This window comes from Melanostigma gelatinosum (genome assembly GCF_949748355.1).
Source record: "Melanostigma gelatinosum genome assembly, chromosome: 1".
Taxonomy (NCBI): Eukaryota; Metazoa; Chordata; class Actinopteri; order Perciformes; family Zoarcidae; genus Melanostigma; species Melanostigma gelatinosum.
In genome coordinates this window covers 23400511-23418847 of record NC_136634.1, presented here as the reverse complement: position 1 = coordinate 23418847, position 18337 = coordinate 23400511, and the positions used below count along the sequence as shown (strand labels likewise).

At 41.3% G+C, this 18337-nt stretch overlaps 2 protein-coding genes across 2 annotated transcripts in view; one reads left to right on the top strand and one right to left on the bottom strand.

The window, feature by feature from the left end:
- The window catches only part of zcchc14 (zinc finger, CCHC domain containing 14), a 35036-nt gene extending 23991 nt beyond the window's left edge, over nucleotides 1-11045 (top strand). The window contains exon 14 of the mRNA XM_079268300.1: nucleotides 6735-11045. Coding sequence (XP_079124426.1) covers nucleotides 6735-6790 — 56 coding nt within the window. The 3' untranslated portion in view covers nucleotides 6791-11045. The remainder of the gene's footprint in view (nucleotides 1-6734) is intronic.
- A 1728-nt stretch (nucleotides 11046-12773) lies between these two features.
- map1lc3b (microtubule-associated protein 1 light chain 3 beta) lies at nucleotides 12774-18306 on the bottom strand. The gene is made up of 4 exons (XM_079280843.1): nucleotides 18079-18306; nucleotides 15348-15403; nucleotides 14920-15026; nucleotides 12774-14445 (listed from the first exon to the last, which is right to left on the bottom strand). Exons 1-4 carry the CDS (start codon nucleotides 18116-18118, stop codon nucleotides 14268-14270), a joined length of 381 nt encoding a protein of 126 aa, XP_079136969.1. The 5' UTR covers nucleotides 18119-18306; the 3' UTR covers nucleotides 12774-14267.
- Between the last annotated feature and the right edge of the window lie 31 nt (nucleotides 18307-18337).

The window sequence follows — 18337 nt, the reverse complement described above, 5'->3', positions numbered from 1 at the left end:
CGCTCTCTCTCTCTCGCTCTCTCACTAATTCTTTCTTCTCTCTCTCTCTCTCGCTCTCTCTCTCTCTCACTCTCACTAATTCTTTCTTCTCTCTCTCTCTTGCTCTCTCTCTCTCTCTCTCACTAATTCTTTCTTCTCTCTCTCACACTAATTCTTTCTTCTCTCTCTCTCTTGCTCTCTCTCTCTCTCTCACTAATTCTTTCTTCTCTCTCTCTCTCTCTCTCTCTCTCTCACTAATTCTTTCTTCTCTCTCTCTCACTCATTCTTTCTTCTCGCTCTCTCACTCATTCTTTCTTCTCTCGCTCTCTCACTCATTCTTTCTTCTCTCTCTCGCACTCATTCTTTCTTCTCTCTCTCTCACTCATTCTTTTTTCTCTCTCTCACTCATTCTTTCTTCTCTCTCTCTCTCACTCATTCTTTCTTCTCTCTCTCTCTTGCGCACTCATTCTTTCTTCTCTCTCTCTCACTCATTCTTCCTTCTCTCTCTCTCTCATTCTTCCTTCTCGCTCTCTCTCTCACTCATTCTTCCTTCTCGCTCTCTCTCTCACTCTTTCTTTCTTCTCGCTCTCTCACTCATTCTTTCTTCTCGCTCTCTCACTCATTCTTTCTTCTCGCTCTCTCTCTCACTCATTCTTTCTTCTCGCTCTCTCACTCATTCTTTCTTCTCGCGCTCACTCTTTCTTTCTTCTCATTCTCTCTCTCACTCTCTCTCACACTCTTTCTTCTCGCTCTCTCACTCATTCTTTCTTCTCTCTCTCTCACTCATTCTTTCTTCTCTCTCTCTCTCTCGCGCACTCATTCTTTCGTCTCTCTCTCTCTCATTCTTTCTTCTCTCTCTCTCTCTCTCTCTCTCATTCTTTCTTCTCTCTCGCTCTCATTCTTTCTTTCTCTCTCTCTCTCTCATTCTTTCTTTCTCTCTCTCTCACTCATTCTTTCTTCTCGCTCTCTCTCATTCTTTCTTCTCTCTCTCTCACTCATTCTTTCTTCTCTCTCTCTCGCACTCATTCTTTCTTCTCGCTCTCTCACTCATTCTTTCTTCTTTCTCTCTCACTCATTCTTTCTTCTCGCTCTCTCACTCATTCTTTCTTCTCTCTCTCATACAGTCTTTCAGGTCTTAGGGATCTTTAGAGGTCTTTCCACCCTCCTCCACCCCCCCCCCCCCCACACACATGAAATAATGAATGCTCACTAATACTGCGACAACTACTACTACTGCTAATATTTCTACTATTACTACTACTGCTACTGCTAGTACTGCTACCATAAATATTATTACTACCACTACTGCTATTACTACCACTACTGTTATATAAAATACTACGACCACTACTACAGCTATTACTACGACTACTGATACTACTACTTCTACTACTTCTTCTAATTTCTAATACTTCGACTACAACTTCTACTACTACTGCTACTACAAATATCACTACTGCTACAACTAGTACTTATTCAAATGCTACTACAGTTTTTCTCAATTGCTAAAACACTAAAACCCATTGGCTGAACAAAGTTCTCAGTTGCCTGAACTCATTTAGCTAATTGTGCAGTCTGTTGTCAATACTTTAAACCAGCGGTTCCCAAACTTTTTAGGCCGCGCACCCCCTTCTACATCCCGACCGGTTTCGCGCACCCCCGCCCCCCTTAAAAAAAAAAAAAAAAAAAAGAAGCAACAGAGCCTCTTAAGCCTTCATAGCCGCATAAGAATCGGACCAATGAGAGAACAGTTTGCTCGCGCGTGGCATTTGTTTACAAGATTTAGTCCGCTGTTAAATGTTGCAGTGTGAACAAAGGAGCAACTGCAACAAAGCAAACGAACTGAAGGTGTGAAAACGCCCTGAAACACTGCAACAAAGTTTCAATAACTTTCAGTGACACAAGGCGTCACTTTTAAAGAGCAATACGGATGCGACGACACACGCACAGGCTCAGAGGCAGATTGTCACATTTAATTTACAATTAATGAGCGACTAATGTAGCCAGGATGTCTTCGGACAAAGCATCGATGCGGCGCGACACAGTGTTGTTGGACACCGGGATCATGTCCAACTTTTTTGCTTCTTTCTCCCCAATCATACATTCCACCATCTCTCTGGCAGCTGGCAAGCTCACGTCTTCGGCGATTGTGTGCGGTAGCCCCTTTCTCGCTATTCTGTAGCCAGATATGAAGCCCGTAGTGCGTCATTTATAGACCCAACACATGAATGAGACTCCAGTTGTTTTTGGCTGTTTTGTAACTCCTCCAATTTCGATATAAACAATGTAAGGGGCTTTTGACTTGCACTGGCATGCTTGGTGTTCAGGTGGCGACGTAAATAAGAGCTTCAGACTGTTAGCCAGAACCTCACTGCACACCACGCACTGTGGCTTTGGGGAATCTGCGTTGCCAATCCAAGTGAAGCCCAGACACACATACTTTTCATCATATTTCCTCTTTTTTTCCCAGTCTGCGCCGTCTCATCTTCCTCTGACTCTGGCTCGATTTCTTCTCCCGGTCTGTCCCCAACGCACCTCTCTGTTCCCCTCGCCTCCGATTCCTCTCTCTCTCTCTGTCCCTCTCCTCTTTTACGACTGATAGCTTCAGATGTCCCACCTGACAGTTTTTAAATTAAAATTACATTTTTTTTTAATATTTAATATTATTACACCATCAGACCGCCATTACACTTTTCCTCTCGCGCACCCCCTAGAGGCAGCTCGCGCACCCCCAGGGGTGCGCGCACCCCACTTTGGGAATCCCTGCCTTAAACTGTTTCACATGGTAAAACACAATTTGCAGATCTCACTTAGACTTTTCAGCAAAACTCTAAACACATTCTCAGTCTCAAAACACATTCTGCACTCTAATGCACATGTCATCCATACTGGTAAACACAAGTGGCAACAATCAAATAGAAATAGAGAACACATGTCATTGAGTAAACACAATCACTCAAAATTGATTTCACTTGTATCAAATGATGTGACACAACCAATATAAGCCGGTTTAGAGAGCAAACAGGTGGTTGAAGGTGAGAAGGAGAAAGTCTGAGAATGGATAGAAGAAACAATGTGAGAGGACATGGTGCTTTCTATTTGTTACAGTAACAGTACTGACTGCTCAATAGATTTTGACTGGTTGCAGGTTCATATCAACAAAGAACAAGAATTCCAGTATCACAGAGACAAATGACACGTTTGTGAGATGCAGGGTACAGTACTGTAAAAATAGGGGTACAAGGAGGAGGAAGAACAAAATAAATTGCAAAGAGCAAAGCACAGTTGTCATTTCTGATCAATTTTGAGCGACTGTAATAGAACATGTTTTCGTTCATATGAAATTTGTTTTGAGATTAAAAATCTACTTCTCCCTGAGAACTATATGTTTTGAACAATGTGTTTTCTATTTATTGGTGTATTGTTTACTGACTGCTTGACGGTGTATATTATTTTGATCACTTTGTTTATGATTTGAGAGCAGTGTTTGATTTTGAGCACAGGTAAAACTGCTTTGAGGCGAAAGTTTCATTTTGCAAGAGGATTCAGAGGTTTTGTAAATCGTGCTTGAAGATGAGGTTTTGTGTTTCCAGTTTTGAGAGAATGGGTGACCGTTTCAAGAAATGTGTCTTAGCAATCGAGAAAAACTGTAATACTTACACTGCTAATAATACTTCTACTACAACTTCTACTACTACTACTACAACAAATATCACTACCGCTGGAATTATTTTAAGCTACAGAAACCGTTCGAATATCAAAATGTTCAGCTCTTTCAGGAGAGGGGTGATACGACTTCATATTTGTAATCTTTCAACTTTTTGAATTCAGCTTTTTGCAATTTTTTAAAAATTGGATATCTATTTTCAGCAATGTTTTTGAGATTCGTTTCAGCTTTCAGCATTCCAACGCATTTTCAGCAGGAAATGCATTTTCTCATTGTTGGAATTCTGTTAAGCAGAATATTTTTCAAATGGCTTCAGGCACACAGGTGTTCGCGATTGAGCCAATTAGTGATGTTGATAAACACACAGACTCACAGACACACGCACACATACACTCCTCTCCCTCTCTCTCTCTCTGTGTCTCTCTCTCATTCAGGTCTTAGGGAGTTGAAGTAGTAGTAGTAGTAGTAGTAATACTAGAAATATTAGCAGTAGTAGTAGTTGTCGCAGTATTAGTAAGAGCATTCATTATTTCAACAAAAAAGCCAAATTTTGAGCTAAACGTTTAAATACAGTTAATCCATGGGGCTTTTATTTTGAAAGGGTGGGGCTGGGTGGGGGAGGGAGGGGGAGAGGAGACATAATCATCATGTTTGACACACATAAACAGAGGTTATTAAATGACAGGCTTCATCACAAGCAGTTCAGTTAGAATTCACTCTCTGGGGCTTTTATTTTGAAATGGGGTGTGGGGGAGAAGGGGAGAGGAGACAGAATCATAATGTTAGATAAACACAAACCGGTTATTAAATGACAGGCTCCTCACAAGCATTTCAGTTAGGATTCATTCTGTGGGGCTTTTATTTTAAAATGGCGTGTGTGTGTTTGTGTGTGTGGGGGGGGAGGGGTGGAAAGGGGTGCAATTTTAAAAAAATTGGATATCTATTTTCAGCAATGTTTTTGAGATTCATTTCAGCTTTCAGCATTCCAACGCATTTTCAGCAGGAAATGCATTTTCTAGTTCTTTCTTCTCTCTCTCTCTCTCTCTCTCTCTCTCTCTCTCTCTCTCTCTCTCTCTCTCTCTCACTAATTCTTTCCTCTCTCTCTCTCACTAATTCTTTCCCCTCTCTCTCTCTCTCTCTCTCTCTCTCTCATACAGTCATTCAGGTCTTAGAGACTTTTAGAGGACCCCCCCCCCCACACACACACACCCCATTTCAAAATAAAAGCCCCAAAGAGTGAATTCTAATTGAAATGAGGTTATTAAATGAAAAGCATTTAATAACCTCTGTTTATGTTAGATTATGATTATGTCTCCTCTCCCCCTCTCCCCCCCACCCAGCACCACCCTTTCAAAATAAAAGCCCCATGGATTAAACTGTGTTTAAACAAGCTCAAAATTAGGCTTTTTTGTTTAAAAAAATGAATGCTCTTACTAATACTGCGACAACTACTACTGCTACTGCTAATATAGTATTACTACTACTGCTACTACTACTACTACTTCTACTATAACTTTTGCTGTTGCTACTATTACTACTACTGCTACTGCTATTACTGCTACCATCAATATTATTACTACCACTACTGCTATTACTACCACGACTAATATTACTTATACGACAACTGCTACTACTACTGCTATTCATGCTACTAAAAGTAGTAATACTACTACAGCTATTAGTACGACTGCTACTAGTACTACTACTACTGCTACTTCTTCTACTGCCATTACTATTACTACTACTACTACTACTACTACTACTATTGTGATATTAAATACTACGACCAATACTACAGCTATTACTATGACTACTGATACTACATCTTCTACTACTTCTTCTAATTACTAATACTTCTACCACTAATAATACTTATACTACAACTTCTACTACTACTACAAATATCACTACTACTACTAGTAGTAGTTATTCTAATGCTACTAATACTTCTACTAATAATACTTCTACTACAACTTCTACTACTACAAATATCACCACTGATGAATTTCTTTAAGCTACAAAAACTGTTCAAATATCAAAATGTTCAGCTCTTTCAGGAGAGGTGTGATATGACTTTTCATATTTGTAATCTTTAAACTTTTTGAATTGTTAAGCTTTTTGCAATTTGTTTTTGAATTGGATATCTATTTTCAGCAATGTTTTGCGATTCATTTCAGTTTTCAGAATTCCAACGCATTTTCAGCAGGAAATGCTTTTTCTAGTTAATGTTAATTATTTTAATTTCAAATTAGCAAATGTAATATTTCTTTCTCATGCATGCTTTAAATGCTCATGTTGTCAAATAGATGGTATTTATATTCCCAGTTGTATGAGTGCAAAACAAAGAATGTGTTATTCTTATTATGTAATTACCCCCAAAAATCCACACTATCAATAAATGGCACTGTTGTTTAGACTTCAACCTTTTGTCTGGACGTGAGAGATTATTTTTGTGAGTTTACTAGACTTGGAGATTGGTCTTTGTTTTATTACCTTAAAAAACGACATTTACCATAAGCGCTTGACTTTCTTTCTCTAACACGCATTCATGTTTTATCTTGTACAGCTCGACTTCAGATTCTCTAATTGCTAAATATAGTCATACAAAGTTTTATGGCTGCATTTCCAACAACCTTTTGGGATTCTTACAGACAAAGAAAGAATTCTTGTGGCTTTTGAAACAATGTCTTTGTATGTAGTGCAGCCAACAATCGATCCAAAAATACATAAGAATAGGCAGATTTCTAGAGCTGCAACGATTAATCGATTAATTGTAAACTATTTTGATAATCCATTAATTGGTTTGATGAAATAAAAAAAACCTCAATCTTCTGATTCCAACCAATATTTTCTGGTTTCGCAACTCCTCTATGACAGTAAACCAAATAGCTTTGAGTTCGGGACAAAACAAGATATTTGAGGACGTCATCTTGGGCTTTGGGAAAGATTACTCGACAATGAAACTGTCAGTTACGGCCGTGCTGTTTTCCACCGAGCAAAGAGGGTTTGACTGTGGCTCAAGCATGTACGATTTGGGCATTACCAGAGCTTCAACACTGCAACTGTATTTCTCTGTTGTGTTTCACAGGGATATTTCGACTGAAGTACACTCCTCACTCTGACAGTAAGGACTCGGGGGACTAACCAGCGGTGTGGATTTGAACTGTCATACTCCTGACACAACTGTACCTCATGTTCCTGCTGAAGCCGGCAGGCGGCCGCCGCAGACAGCCCGCCTCGGGGGACGACGAGGCAACGCGAGTCTGATCAAAAGACCGAAGGACTGGAGGAGCAGACCCATTGCTTCTATCGGAACTCTTTCTACAGAGAGATGAGAGGACGGAAAAGAAACAGATTGGCGAGAAGAGGGGAGCGCTTGTCGCGGGCCGTGTTTTTTTTGTTGTTGTCAGATTAGCTTTCATCCTTCCTCGGTTCTCCACGAATACAAAGCCGGAGATTTGTAAACTGCCTCGCTTCATTTCAGAGACGTGGCCGGAACTCTGCCTGTCATGTTACCCATGGTACAACCGTACAGTCCCAAAATCTGCCTCCCAGCTGAATGACTCAGCATTTATAGTTCACAAACCAAAGACACAGCACTCCAGTATCCTAACAAGGCAAGTTCACTTCTAGTCTCCAATCATGACGGACAGGACACCTTGGATGTATGCCCAGCACCAGTGTTGTCTTCCCTTTTGATTCAACGTGCTGGTATATATTGACACTTAAAAAAATAGCTGTTTTGTACAGTAGAGTCCAGTTGCAAGAGCTGTGTTCCAGTTCGTGCTGCATACTATTTATAGAGAGTATAGACTAATGTTTAGAGTATATTGTTTTTGCAGCTAGAAGTCAACCAAATTTGTTTTTCATTTTATACCAACAGGAAATGTTGCAATATGCTCTGCAATATGCTCTGAGCAAAAGCAAAGTCCGACTTTAGAGCACAACTGCCAATTAAAGTCCTCAAAGAGAAGCTTAACTACCCCTTGCAATTGCATTTCTGTGCAGCTGTGAGCAGTTCCTGTACTTCCTTTGAGCATTGGATTATCGGAGAATTGTGTCCATCAACAGCACACGATTTTGAGTATACTGTACCCACTACATACTCAAAACCTGCTGAAGATTAAGGTTTGCCGTTAGTATTTGGGACCTTTCGGCTGTATCTGTACATTCTCCTAGAAGGCGAGTTAAAAAAAGAGAACAAAACTGTCACTTTAACCCTGTGTACCCTGTGGTACCTTTTTTATTTAACCACTTATAGTACTACAGAGGTCAACAGTGAGTGTGTTTGCAGGGACATGAATGATCCATTTATGATTGTGTTTTTTGGGTATCCCATTTCAATGTTTGATCTTGTAAACGCCATATACCGTTTCCAGAAACCGGGACAAGCCCTTATCCTGTTTATGAGACGAATATGCTAACTGGAGTACTCCGAAAGAAACCGGCATACTGGAAAAGAAAAGTAAAGCAGCTAAAACATGGCATTTATATGAACCGTATCCCGGTTATCGTGCGCCGCCGAATATCTGTCGCAAGTGCGGACCCGGCCAAGTGATGTAACAGAAATGCAGTCGATGGCGGCAGAGAAAGCGCCTCACTTCAGGAGCGCCGAAGAAACAAGTTTGTCTTTCGGTGATAAAAATGGGCGTGTTTATCATGTATACAGGGATATGAATAACCTGATTGGTCTGTGCTCGTGTGAACATCTGGATCTAATAATATCTGAGATAATCCTCATGAGTGGATAATCCATGTCCATGTCAACACAGTCACTGACTTGTTGAACGGCTCCGGTTTCGGAAGTGAAATTCCCATTCATTCACTCAATGGATGTTTCAGAACATCCTGATGAAAAGAGTTTTAAACTTGAGAGAAAGCCAACCAACTACGACGTGAATCGTGGCCAAAAAACGTATATTATTATTTTAAGAGTGAAGGAACTTTTCATTGCATAAACCATTGGGAATGGCGCTCGTCGCCTTTGGAAACTCACCGAAAGCTTTTAAGATAACCATGGTTGATCTAAATTGAAGACAGCTTTAGTTTACCACAATGTTACTTCTCCATGACATTGCAAATAAAAGATATCATCCAGACTTGTGGCTTCTACAGGAGCATCTGCATCACGATGTCATAGCTCCTGTCTCAGTCTACCTGGGATGGTTACGATATTATGGCTAATAATCAAAGTACGTGATTCAGAAGGTGAATGGGATTTTCACTTCCGGATCCCCACTGTTGAGCTCAATAGAGTAATGTTTTGATGAGCAGGTCCTTGGTAAAAATGGATGTAATCAAAGCAGGGTTTAAAATATAGGATGAAGGAGTAAGGATGCACACAATGCATTATGGTGAGGAACACTTGATGTAAACCAGGGAATGTTTTAAAAGGAGATGAGTACCCCTTGATTCAAGGGCTGGAGCCCCCAAAGGAAGAGCTGAAGAAGGACCCAAGGTTCTGCTGAACCGACTGCTCCACCTGGGAAACTGGAGTCCCTCTTCAGCAGCTGAGGGATCACAGAGTGATTCATTCATTCATTGTTGTGCAGGAAGCCCCTTCCCCAGAGCCTGGGGCTGAATCCGTCACCTTTGGGTGATCTACAGCCTCTCTACCACTGAGCCAACCCAATGGCCTCCAGTGCCAAATACTGATCCTCTATAAACCAAGACAATCAGAATGCACGCTAAATGTTTTCAGAAACTCTTCTTGTCAGTACGGAATAACTTTGAATGTTCAGATCACACCTGTGTCGGACATTTCAAAAGTGTTGTTTTCTGTTAAGTTCGGTGGTGTTTCTATTCTTTTTTTATGTTGTTGATGTAAGTGAATTAAGATTGAGGGGATGTCAACTTGTTCTCACTCCTGGAGAGGTGGATTTGACTCTTTTTGTAATTAATACAGTATGTACAGTCTTTATGCAAAACACATTTCAGGACTGTTAAAATTGGAACGAGTTTAAGTAAGTTGGAAAATGTTTCGCAGTGTATTCAAGACTCTGAGTGAGTGAGTCCCTGGGCAGGACCCAGAGCTTTATAGACACGAGGACAGCTGGTCCTTCAGATGAAACTCTACCTGTGCCCCTGGAGGGCACATCACAGAGACACGGGATGTTTATTTAAAATGCCAAATACTGAACATTCGGTGTGTATAACAACTTCTGTCTGTTGTTCAAACTAATGCTTTTGTATTGTGTTGTAAAGTGACCCTTCGCTAAGTCCCGCCCATCAAAACGCAGACTGGCCAATCGTAGCGTAGAATCGGCCAGCTCTGACCAGGGTCCGACAACCATACGGCTGAGCAGTCATGGTAATGTGATGGTGATACTTGTTACCTGGAGACGTTGGAAGGAGATATACGTTTTTTAAATGTCACGTTTCCACATAAAACCTTGTGGAGCTAACATTAGCACTTCATTAACTAGTGCTATCACTTATTTACTTCGCTAGCTCCTGAAGGTATACTGAACACATGCTGCTTTTGCTTTTTAATAACCAACCCAGCTATACAGGAACAACGTTGCTCCTTAATGTCATTGCTTTCTGTCTCGATCACCAGACGATGTGATGGTTCACATCCTGGATATATCCTTCTAACACATATTTAAGACCCGTCTGTCTGCTTCTCTCTGAAATATCTTTTTTGTTTTCCCCAAAACTTAGATAATACTTCTTCACGGAGTGCAGTTAGTGACAGTGTGGGCTCCGTGGTATAGCTACGAAAGCTTGGCCGAGTAGCAGCAGGGGGCGGGGCTTAACCAAGGGTCAATTGTGTCACAGAAATAGAGTGCAGGAGTCCAAATACCTGGAAATGAGTCAGCATTTTTGCACTCCCTCGTCTCAATGAATCTTTTGATTGGGTTATTGGTTAAATGCCTGAAATAAGGTCTGTGGTGAAAACCAGCTGGCAGTTTAACGTTTTGTTCAATTCAATACAAAATATTCAATACGTCACCAAATATTATTCATTTTGAAGCTTTTACATGGCCTAAAAAAGGGAATTGCCAACAAGTTGTTAAATGAGACTACAGAATGTCATCCTGCCAACTATTCTACCTTTACAGTATGTAGTGTATTCCACTCACGCTACCCTGGTGGTTTATAGCATGACATTAGCCCCTTGAATGATCTTGCTTAACACAACTTGTACCACAGAGGTTATTTTCTGCGAGAATCCAAAATCCAATGGAAAAATCCCATTGGCTTTGTCCAGGGAACCAGTGTGATGCTGACCTTCAAAAATATGAATCGTTTTTACTGTTGGATTTAGCAGTTTCCTGAGACCAGACATGAGTCTGAATCTGTGCCTGGTTCACTGATCCTCCAGCATGCATGTTCATCTTTTGTAAAAAGTGCTTTTGGAATATATGTGTGCAAATGTTTGAACAGTTCATTTGTAGGTCAGATTTCTTTCATTACCTAATGTGTTTTAAAACTTGTTTTATTTGAACCATGAGGTGAGTAATAAAATATTTTCAGATTCTGTCTTTTATCACATAGTGTATATGCCCAATTTATCAAGTCAAAAGGTAATATAAGCCATTTTAAATATTCAAATACATATCCGTTAAGCCTTTTTCACAGTAGACATGTTGGAGGACAATGACTGTTACTGTGTTGCTAACAATAACAATGGCTTTGTTCCATTCACAAGTCCTTGTAAACTGTGAAAGTGAGCAAACATGAACCAGGACCCTGAAACTGACACAGCTAATCGTAGCGTAGAAGCTAATCTGCTCTATTGGCAGAAATTCAATATAATACTATTAAACATGTTTTCTTGATTGTTTAATCACCTGAAAATAAGAATCAATGTGTTTTCGTTACCTAAGAAAGAGTTTGTATCTACATATGAAGCGGGTCGTCGTCACGGAGCCGGCAGCCATGTTTCTACAGTAGCACAGGAAGGACAAACCAAACACTTTTCACGTTGGCCATCGTAGTTCTCCTCTACACTTGGCCCACGAGCAGTTTCAGTTGGTTGCAGTCTGCAACCTCATCGCTAGAAGCCACCAAATCCTCCACACTGCACCTTTAAGAGTAGTCGGATATAAATATACTGAGTAAACATACTGGAATCAACTAATTAGACGCTTCTGCTGATGACTAAAACTGCGTGTGACATGATGTCACTTCCTGCTCGTGGAAGTCATCTGGATAACAGTTTTATGTGCCGAGATTTTTAGATATCCGCCTGTAAATACATCGACCAAGTGACCTTTTAACCCTTTAAGTGGTCTTAAATCAACGTTTAGAAGCAGCAAAAGGTTTTTGGTTTGTGACATGAATACACTGATCAGCTGTAAAAATCTTTGTAAGAAAAGAAAAAAAAACATGTTACGTGTCTCAACAATTACATTCTGGCCTCTCTGAAGCCGCTCAGTGGGTTTTTGTGAAAGTGTCTCACTGTGTGAATGTGTACCAGCGCCCAGAATGCTCAGTCAGCGTTCTCTGGATAGATCAGGGTTAAAAACAAAAGCAAGCAACCGCCTTTAAGCCCGTCAGTCGCCCATGAATGTAAGGATCAATACAATTTCAGTTTAGTTGATGTTTGGGTGACCTTTTGGAAATTGATGCTGCATTTAATTACAAATGAGGCCTCGGTAAACAACACTGTCTTCTAATTCTCAGCAATAACTGACCTCTGGTCAGGTAAACGGGAAGGCGTGCCGGTGAGCAAAGTTGGACCATACAAGATATTTGCCACAGACCTGCAGAATGTGGCCACCAGAGGGGAGCTAGAGAGTGAGGCAAAGGCGGTAACAGCTTGAACGTATAACCATCTGATACTATCCCAGAGTTCAGCATATTCATCCAGCAAACTATACCTACCTTGGAGTGTTACAATAGAGAGTATTATTTTATTCAATGTCTCTGCTGTGACATCCTCCCTTCTTCTCTGCAACTGAAGTCTTGCCCTCTGAGCTGTAAATGTGTGACGAATGATATCTGGGGAGTAGCCACTGCAAAACTGGGTTGGACACCATGTGAGAAGATGTGGCATTATGATGATGATGTCAGATACTGAAAACATGAAGCATTTATGTTTGGAAGGCTGTGACAGCTTTGTTGATAATTGTGTTAATAGGTAGAAAAACACAGGCAACACGTTTTTTTCTCCTTTTATTGTTTACAAAATACCAACATAAATACATAAGAAGAGGCTGTGCGATATTGCTGAGTGTGGATATGTGTGTGTGTGTGTGAGAAACAGAGGAGCAGGCAGAAAAGACCCCGGAAACAAACGCTCCACCCCTCTGTAACAAACACACAGTGGCTTTCACTTAAGGAACGCTCTGTAGGGCCGGCATCACGTACTGTGGACAGCGAAGAGAATAGACATGTTGTACAGTGACATAAAAATCACATCAAATAAAAAGGAACCAAAATGATAAAATACCGCGATATATAAAAGCAGCTGTGAAGAAGACGGTGAGAAGGAGGAAGAGGGGAAGCAAAGTATAAAGGACCATCTATAGACAGACAGGATATTCTATTTCTTTGTTCTTTCAGAGTGCAGCCCCTTTTAAAAAGCCACCGGGCCGGTGCACGCTCCCCACAGGCAGAACACAGAAGCACAGTCAGACATGACGCTCGTCAACCCGCCTCTGTGTGTGACCGTCGTCCGTTCCTTGATCACCTTAATAAATACTTGTGACAAAGGACATTAAAAAAATCATTTACAGAAATGCCTCCTCATCATCCTCCATTCACACATGCAATCAGACCCTGCTCCTGTAGTGCGTCCAAAGTCAACTCGGTTACACTCTCATTGGAACATCTTTTTTATTCTAAGCTGTAAAGTCAATAATATCTGTGCACAAAGGCTTTTTTTTTTTTTTTTTTTGCGAACTACAATCATCCGTTTCCAGAGCAAAAGCAATTCCCCTAACATACACTGTGTTACAGTGAAGACGCTTTAGGACACGAGGCAGGGAGGGATAAAAACACGGCGGGGATGCATTAACAGGAATCTTCTCTACTTCATTCAGCATTTATCTCTGGTACTCTGATCCAGACTACAAATCCAAATGCTTCACCGTGTCGCTGCAACAAAACAACAGGTGAACCCAGAAGCCCTCATCTTTCTCTGGTGCCCGTCTCCACAAACCTTCAGATTCAGGTTGGCTTTGTTCATTGGCTAATGTATATATAGACAAGTGGTGGAGCCTCGCCACTTTAATGCAACATCACTACCTGAAATGTATATATATACACACATTAACATAAATACAGCCGCAGAGACACGTAACCACAACACTGAAAATAACTGCCGTCGACTGGTTGGTCCACCAGAGAGGACGATAAAGAAGCTAAAAGACTTTATTGGCCGAGTCAGATTTGGGGATTTCTCTACTTGAACTGTTCCAATTGACCCTTGTGGCGCTATGCTATTGGGGGAGTGCGGTAGTACACAAAGAGTCACTCATTGCAGTCATAAATAGGTCACAACCTGAACCAATTCCAGCTGTAAATTACCGTACGCCGTGTTTACATGAAGCGGTATGTGTTTTAGTTCTTACAGTCGAGACTAAAGGTTTTGTGGCAAGAGACACGGAGGGGGCTAAAAACTACAATTGTTCAATCGCCTGCCAGGTGGAAGAAGAAGAAGGGAGGCTGTTCACTGGGCAGTCAGAGCGGAGCCAAAGGTCTCCTGGGAGGCGTACACCATGTAGAGGAAGCCATCTTGGTCCCGCTCCCGTTCGTAGACCTCAGAGATGGCAGCCGACACGGACACCATGCTGTGGCCGTTGGCCAGCAGGAAGAAAGCCTGGTTGGAGTTTAGCTGGAGGCGCCTCCTGGTGGCGAGACAAGGACATGGCAGAGTCAAGAGGGTGGAAATGAAAGGAGGGCATAGGAAAGGAAAGAGGAGGAAAAGAGAAAAGAGGAAAAGTGAGTGGTGATAGGAAAGGAGAGGAAGAGAGTGGTGGTATGAGAGGAGAGGAAAAGAAAGGAAGGCATAGGAAAGGAAAGAGGAGGAAAAGAGAAGAGAGGAAAGGAGAGAGAGTGGGTATGGAGAGGAGACTAAATGAGAAGAGAGGAAAAGAAAAGAGGGCATAGGAAATGAGGGGAAAGGAAGAGAGGGCAGATAGGAAAGGAATTGAAAGGAGAGGAAAAGAGGGGAGATAGGAAAGGAGAAGACATGAGAGTAGAGGAAAAGACAGGAGGGGAGAGGAAAGGAAAGGAAAGTAGAGCTCATGAAAATAAAGAAGGGGATAGGAATTAAAGGAGAGGAGAGTAAAAGAAAGGAAAGGAGTGGACTTGAGGTCTACCTGATGATCTTGATGAGTTCACTCATGTTCACATGGTCTGGCACCAGGAACTTAGTCTTATCCAGGATGGGAAGCTGCTTTTCTCCTTTATACCGCTCAATGATCACCTACAGGAGACACACACAATCAATCAATGACTCCTCCCCTTTCTAAAAGGGTGGAATTCTATGAAGGCAGTATTTCCTGTCCCGATACTCTGACTAGTCCAGAGTCCATGATCAGGATAGGGAGTCACACATATCAGATGACATGTCACTCTGTAGTCATATATGTATATGTATATGTATATATATATATATATATATATATATATATATATATATATATATATATATATATATATATATATATATATATATATACATATACATATACACATGTGTGTGTAACCCTTTGAGTGCACAGTGTGAATGTGCACGTGAACTCACCGGGATCTTGTTGGGGTGCTGCTCTCGGATCAGTCTGACATCTTCTACTCTCTGTTCTGTGGGGCAGAAAAACAGACTTGGGTTTATGGAGATGTACCAGCAGGTAAAGGGAGAATCAGCTGGTACTGATAGAAAAAACACAAATGAGGTCACCGACAAAGCAGAAACATAAACAAACTCATGAACAGAGAAAGAGAAGTCAGTAAAATAAATAAATAGCAAGTCATAGTACAAACAAACCCACAGGCAGGTTTTACCAGAACGTCTGAGGCTCTGCAGCCACGCACAGAGCTCAATCTAATTTATACGATTAGCTATGTGGAGGTGTCGCATATCATTCAGTCTACCGAGATCCGAACCAAAGCGGCGGTAGTCTCACACTATGAGTTTTAGATTTTTTTACTACTTTGAAATGTATTCATAAAGAAACCCTGATGTGCTTCCATGCTATGAGCCTAACATGGAGCAGGGTATAAACATCTGGGCAAAGTGGACTAATGCGCTCGAAGTGGAAAACATAATGAGCTTTCCTAAAAATCCACTCATGGTGTAACCACATTGTTTTCACAGTGATGAGCAGACTAGAATCTTTGACTCGATTACTCCAATGTGTGTTCACAAGTGTGTGTGTGTGTGTGTGTGTGTGTGTAGTTCGGGATTCCTCACAAATAGACGTCTCCTCCGTGTGTAGGGAATGATACCAGAATGTGTCATTTACATCGTGGATATTTGATGTATTTACATATCGATGTGTGTATTTATTTATCTCTGGTGTACCTAGAACCCCTGATGCAATGGTGACATTACGGATTCATTAAATGCCCTCAGTTTAGGCTGCAAAATATAAAATCATGTTCAAAGTGCAGGAATGACTCAAACGGGTCAGCTGCTGATTGGACGGATCGCTCAGTCGTCGAAGAGCAGGCCCCTCCTTTCTGAGGTTTAACCCCATTCTAAGTGATTTGTAACTGGGCCAAAATAAATGGCTGCAGATAACACCTTGGGCTTACTGCACTTATACTGACAACATAAAGACAGCTGCCTGATGGTCCAAATGGAATCCGTCAACAAACGTGAGCAAAAAAATCTGGTTTTGGACTTTGAATTAAAATGAAAACTTTTGGTAGGAAGAGTGAAAAACACCGGGGCCTTGGCAGCTGTTAGAGTCAGTTGACGCTTTGAAGTGAATGCTTTCCAGTCTTGTGACATGCCACGAAATAAATGTTTGTCTGTTGATTGAATTAGATATCTAAACATTTATCTTCCCGGGGCCGCCGTTTTCGTGCTAAAGACGAGGAAAAGTAGGGCATTGTTCCACGATTACATTTCAACCAGGATGATGAGATCTCTATTGACGACACCAAGCGACAAACAGCCTTTGACTCATCAGTTTTCAATCAAATAAAAGAGGAAAACAAAAAGGGAAGCAGTCGGTCGAACATGTGCCTGTGGGGTTTTTAAATCACACATTCCTGTCATGTGTCATAATTTTGGAATTAATCGGTACCGCCTAGGACGACTGGAAGATTCCCTGTGGATTCCTGAGTCACCCTGTGACCCATCATACAGATGTGCAACTGGACCCGTTTCACTCGGTGTGTAGCGACACATGTGATGAACACTGAAACATTAAAAGTGTATTTGCTGTGGAACATGGGTTTAAAAAAAGAAAACACTATCACACTGTGAACACCACTAATACACACACCACATGTGTGTATTATATATATTCATATCGTCAAGTGACGGCCACAACAAACAGCTAGTGGTCTGCACGTGACACCGTGTTTCTCTTTGCTGTCTGGCCCTCACGTGGCCTGGTTGTGCAAATTCGGATCAATTACGTGACGTCTAGCAGGAAGTCGGTTACTTTTAGTCATACTGGCAATTATATTCCCATTGCTGAGGGCGACGGTCCCCCGTTTCTGTTCGTTCAAGATGCGCAACACTCAAGAAAAGCCAAGGCCAATTTATATAACTATACTGAGTTAATTGGTATCTCTTGTGAACTAAATTACAGAAAAGCGCCACAAAGTATGTACGAGAAAGACAAGTGGCTACACTTAGTTACATTGTATTTGAAAGAGAGAAAAAACAAGAGCAAGTCTCGTCTTTAGCTCTGTGATTTGAGAATCGTAAGTGAAACTAAACTCCGCACCGAGGCTGTGGCCTACCTTCGAACAAAAGGAGACAAAAGCTGAACTCCGCACTATCATCTGATCCCGTCGTCTCTTTCTACTCCTCTTCTCCTAAACACATACTGTCCCATCCCCCAATCCTGCAGCTCCCGTCTTTCTCTGCCCTGCGTTTCGACACCACTTTGTTTTTCTCCCGCAGCTCTGATGCAAATAGAGACAGGCCTGCAGCCTCTCAGCCTAGTATAATCTATAATATGATATATATATATATATATATATATATATATATATATATATATATATATATATATATATATATATATATATAATAACATGCACGTATACCAGCGGGAACAGATATCATTATAACTGTTATGTCTATCTTCTTTTTAGATAAGTTGACACGAGCTCAGGCCTCCATGGTTCGGTTTTTTCTAACTAGCTCCAGCAGGCTATCTCCCCTGTGTGGTAAACAAACTGTAAACTCAACTAACGTTAGCTAACGTTAGCTGCTAACGTACAGCCTTTACTCAAAAGACACAACGCAGAGGAGTTGCTTTTTAAAATGGTAAAAGCAGAGTGGCATCACCTACCGAATGTCCTTCTTTGTTTGAAGGTTTTTTCTGAAGGCATATTGCGTCAAAGTCAACCAGTTGGCGGTAGCGGCTGTATCAAAGCGGAACTACAAAAGCTCAAAAACGGTTTGAGAAACTATCCGCGGTGGTGTGCCGGTGGCTTGTTGGTAAAATACAAACTAAAGGACTCTAGTTTAGTGGAGGTCTGACGTCGCTGCTTCCTTCCTCTTGCTGTGTTGTTGTCGGGACGAGCTCGCGCAAGCAAAACAAACAAAAA

What these genes read in the sequence shown, in the direction of transcription:
- map1lc3b (XM_079280843.1), bottom strand. Translation starts at nt 18,118, where the DNA reads ATGCCTTCAGAAAAAACCTTCAAACAAAGAAGGACATTCG. An exon ending in CAAACAAAGAAGGACATTCG is followed by an intron (nt 15,404 to 18,078) that starts GTAGGTGATGCC and finishes TCTGCCCCACAG; the next exon opens with AACAGAGAGTAGAAGATGTC. An exon ending in GAACTCATCAAGATCATCAG is followed by an intron (nt 14,446 to 14,919) that starts GTAGACCTCAAG and finishes TCTCGCCACCAG; the next exon opens with GAGGCGCCTCCAGCTAAACT.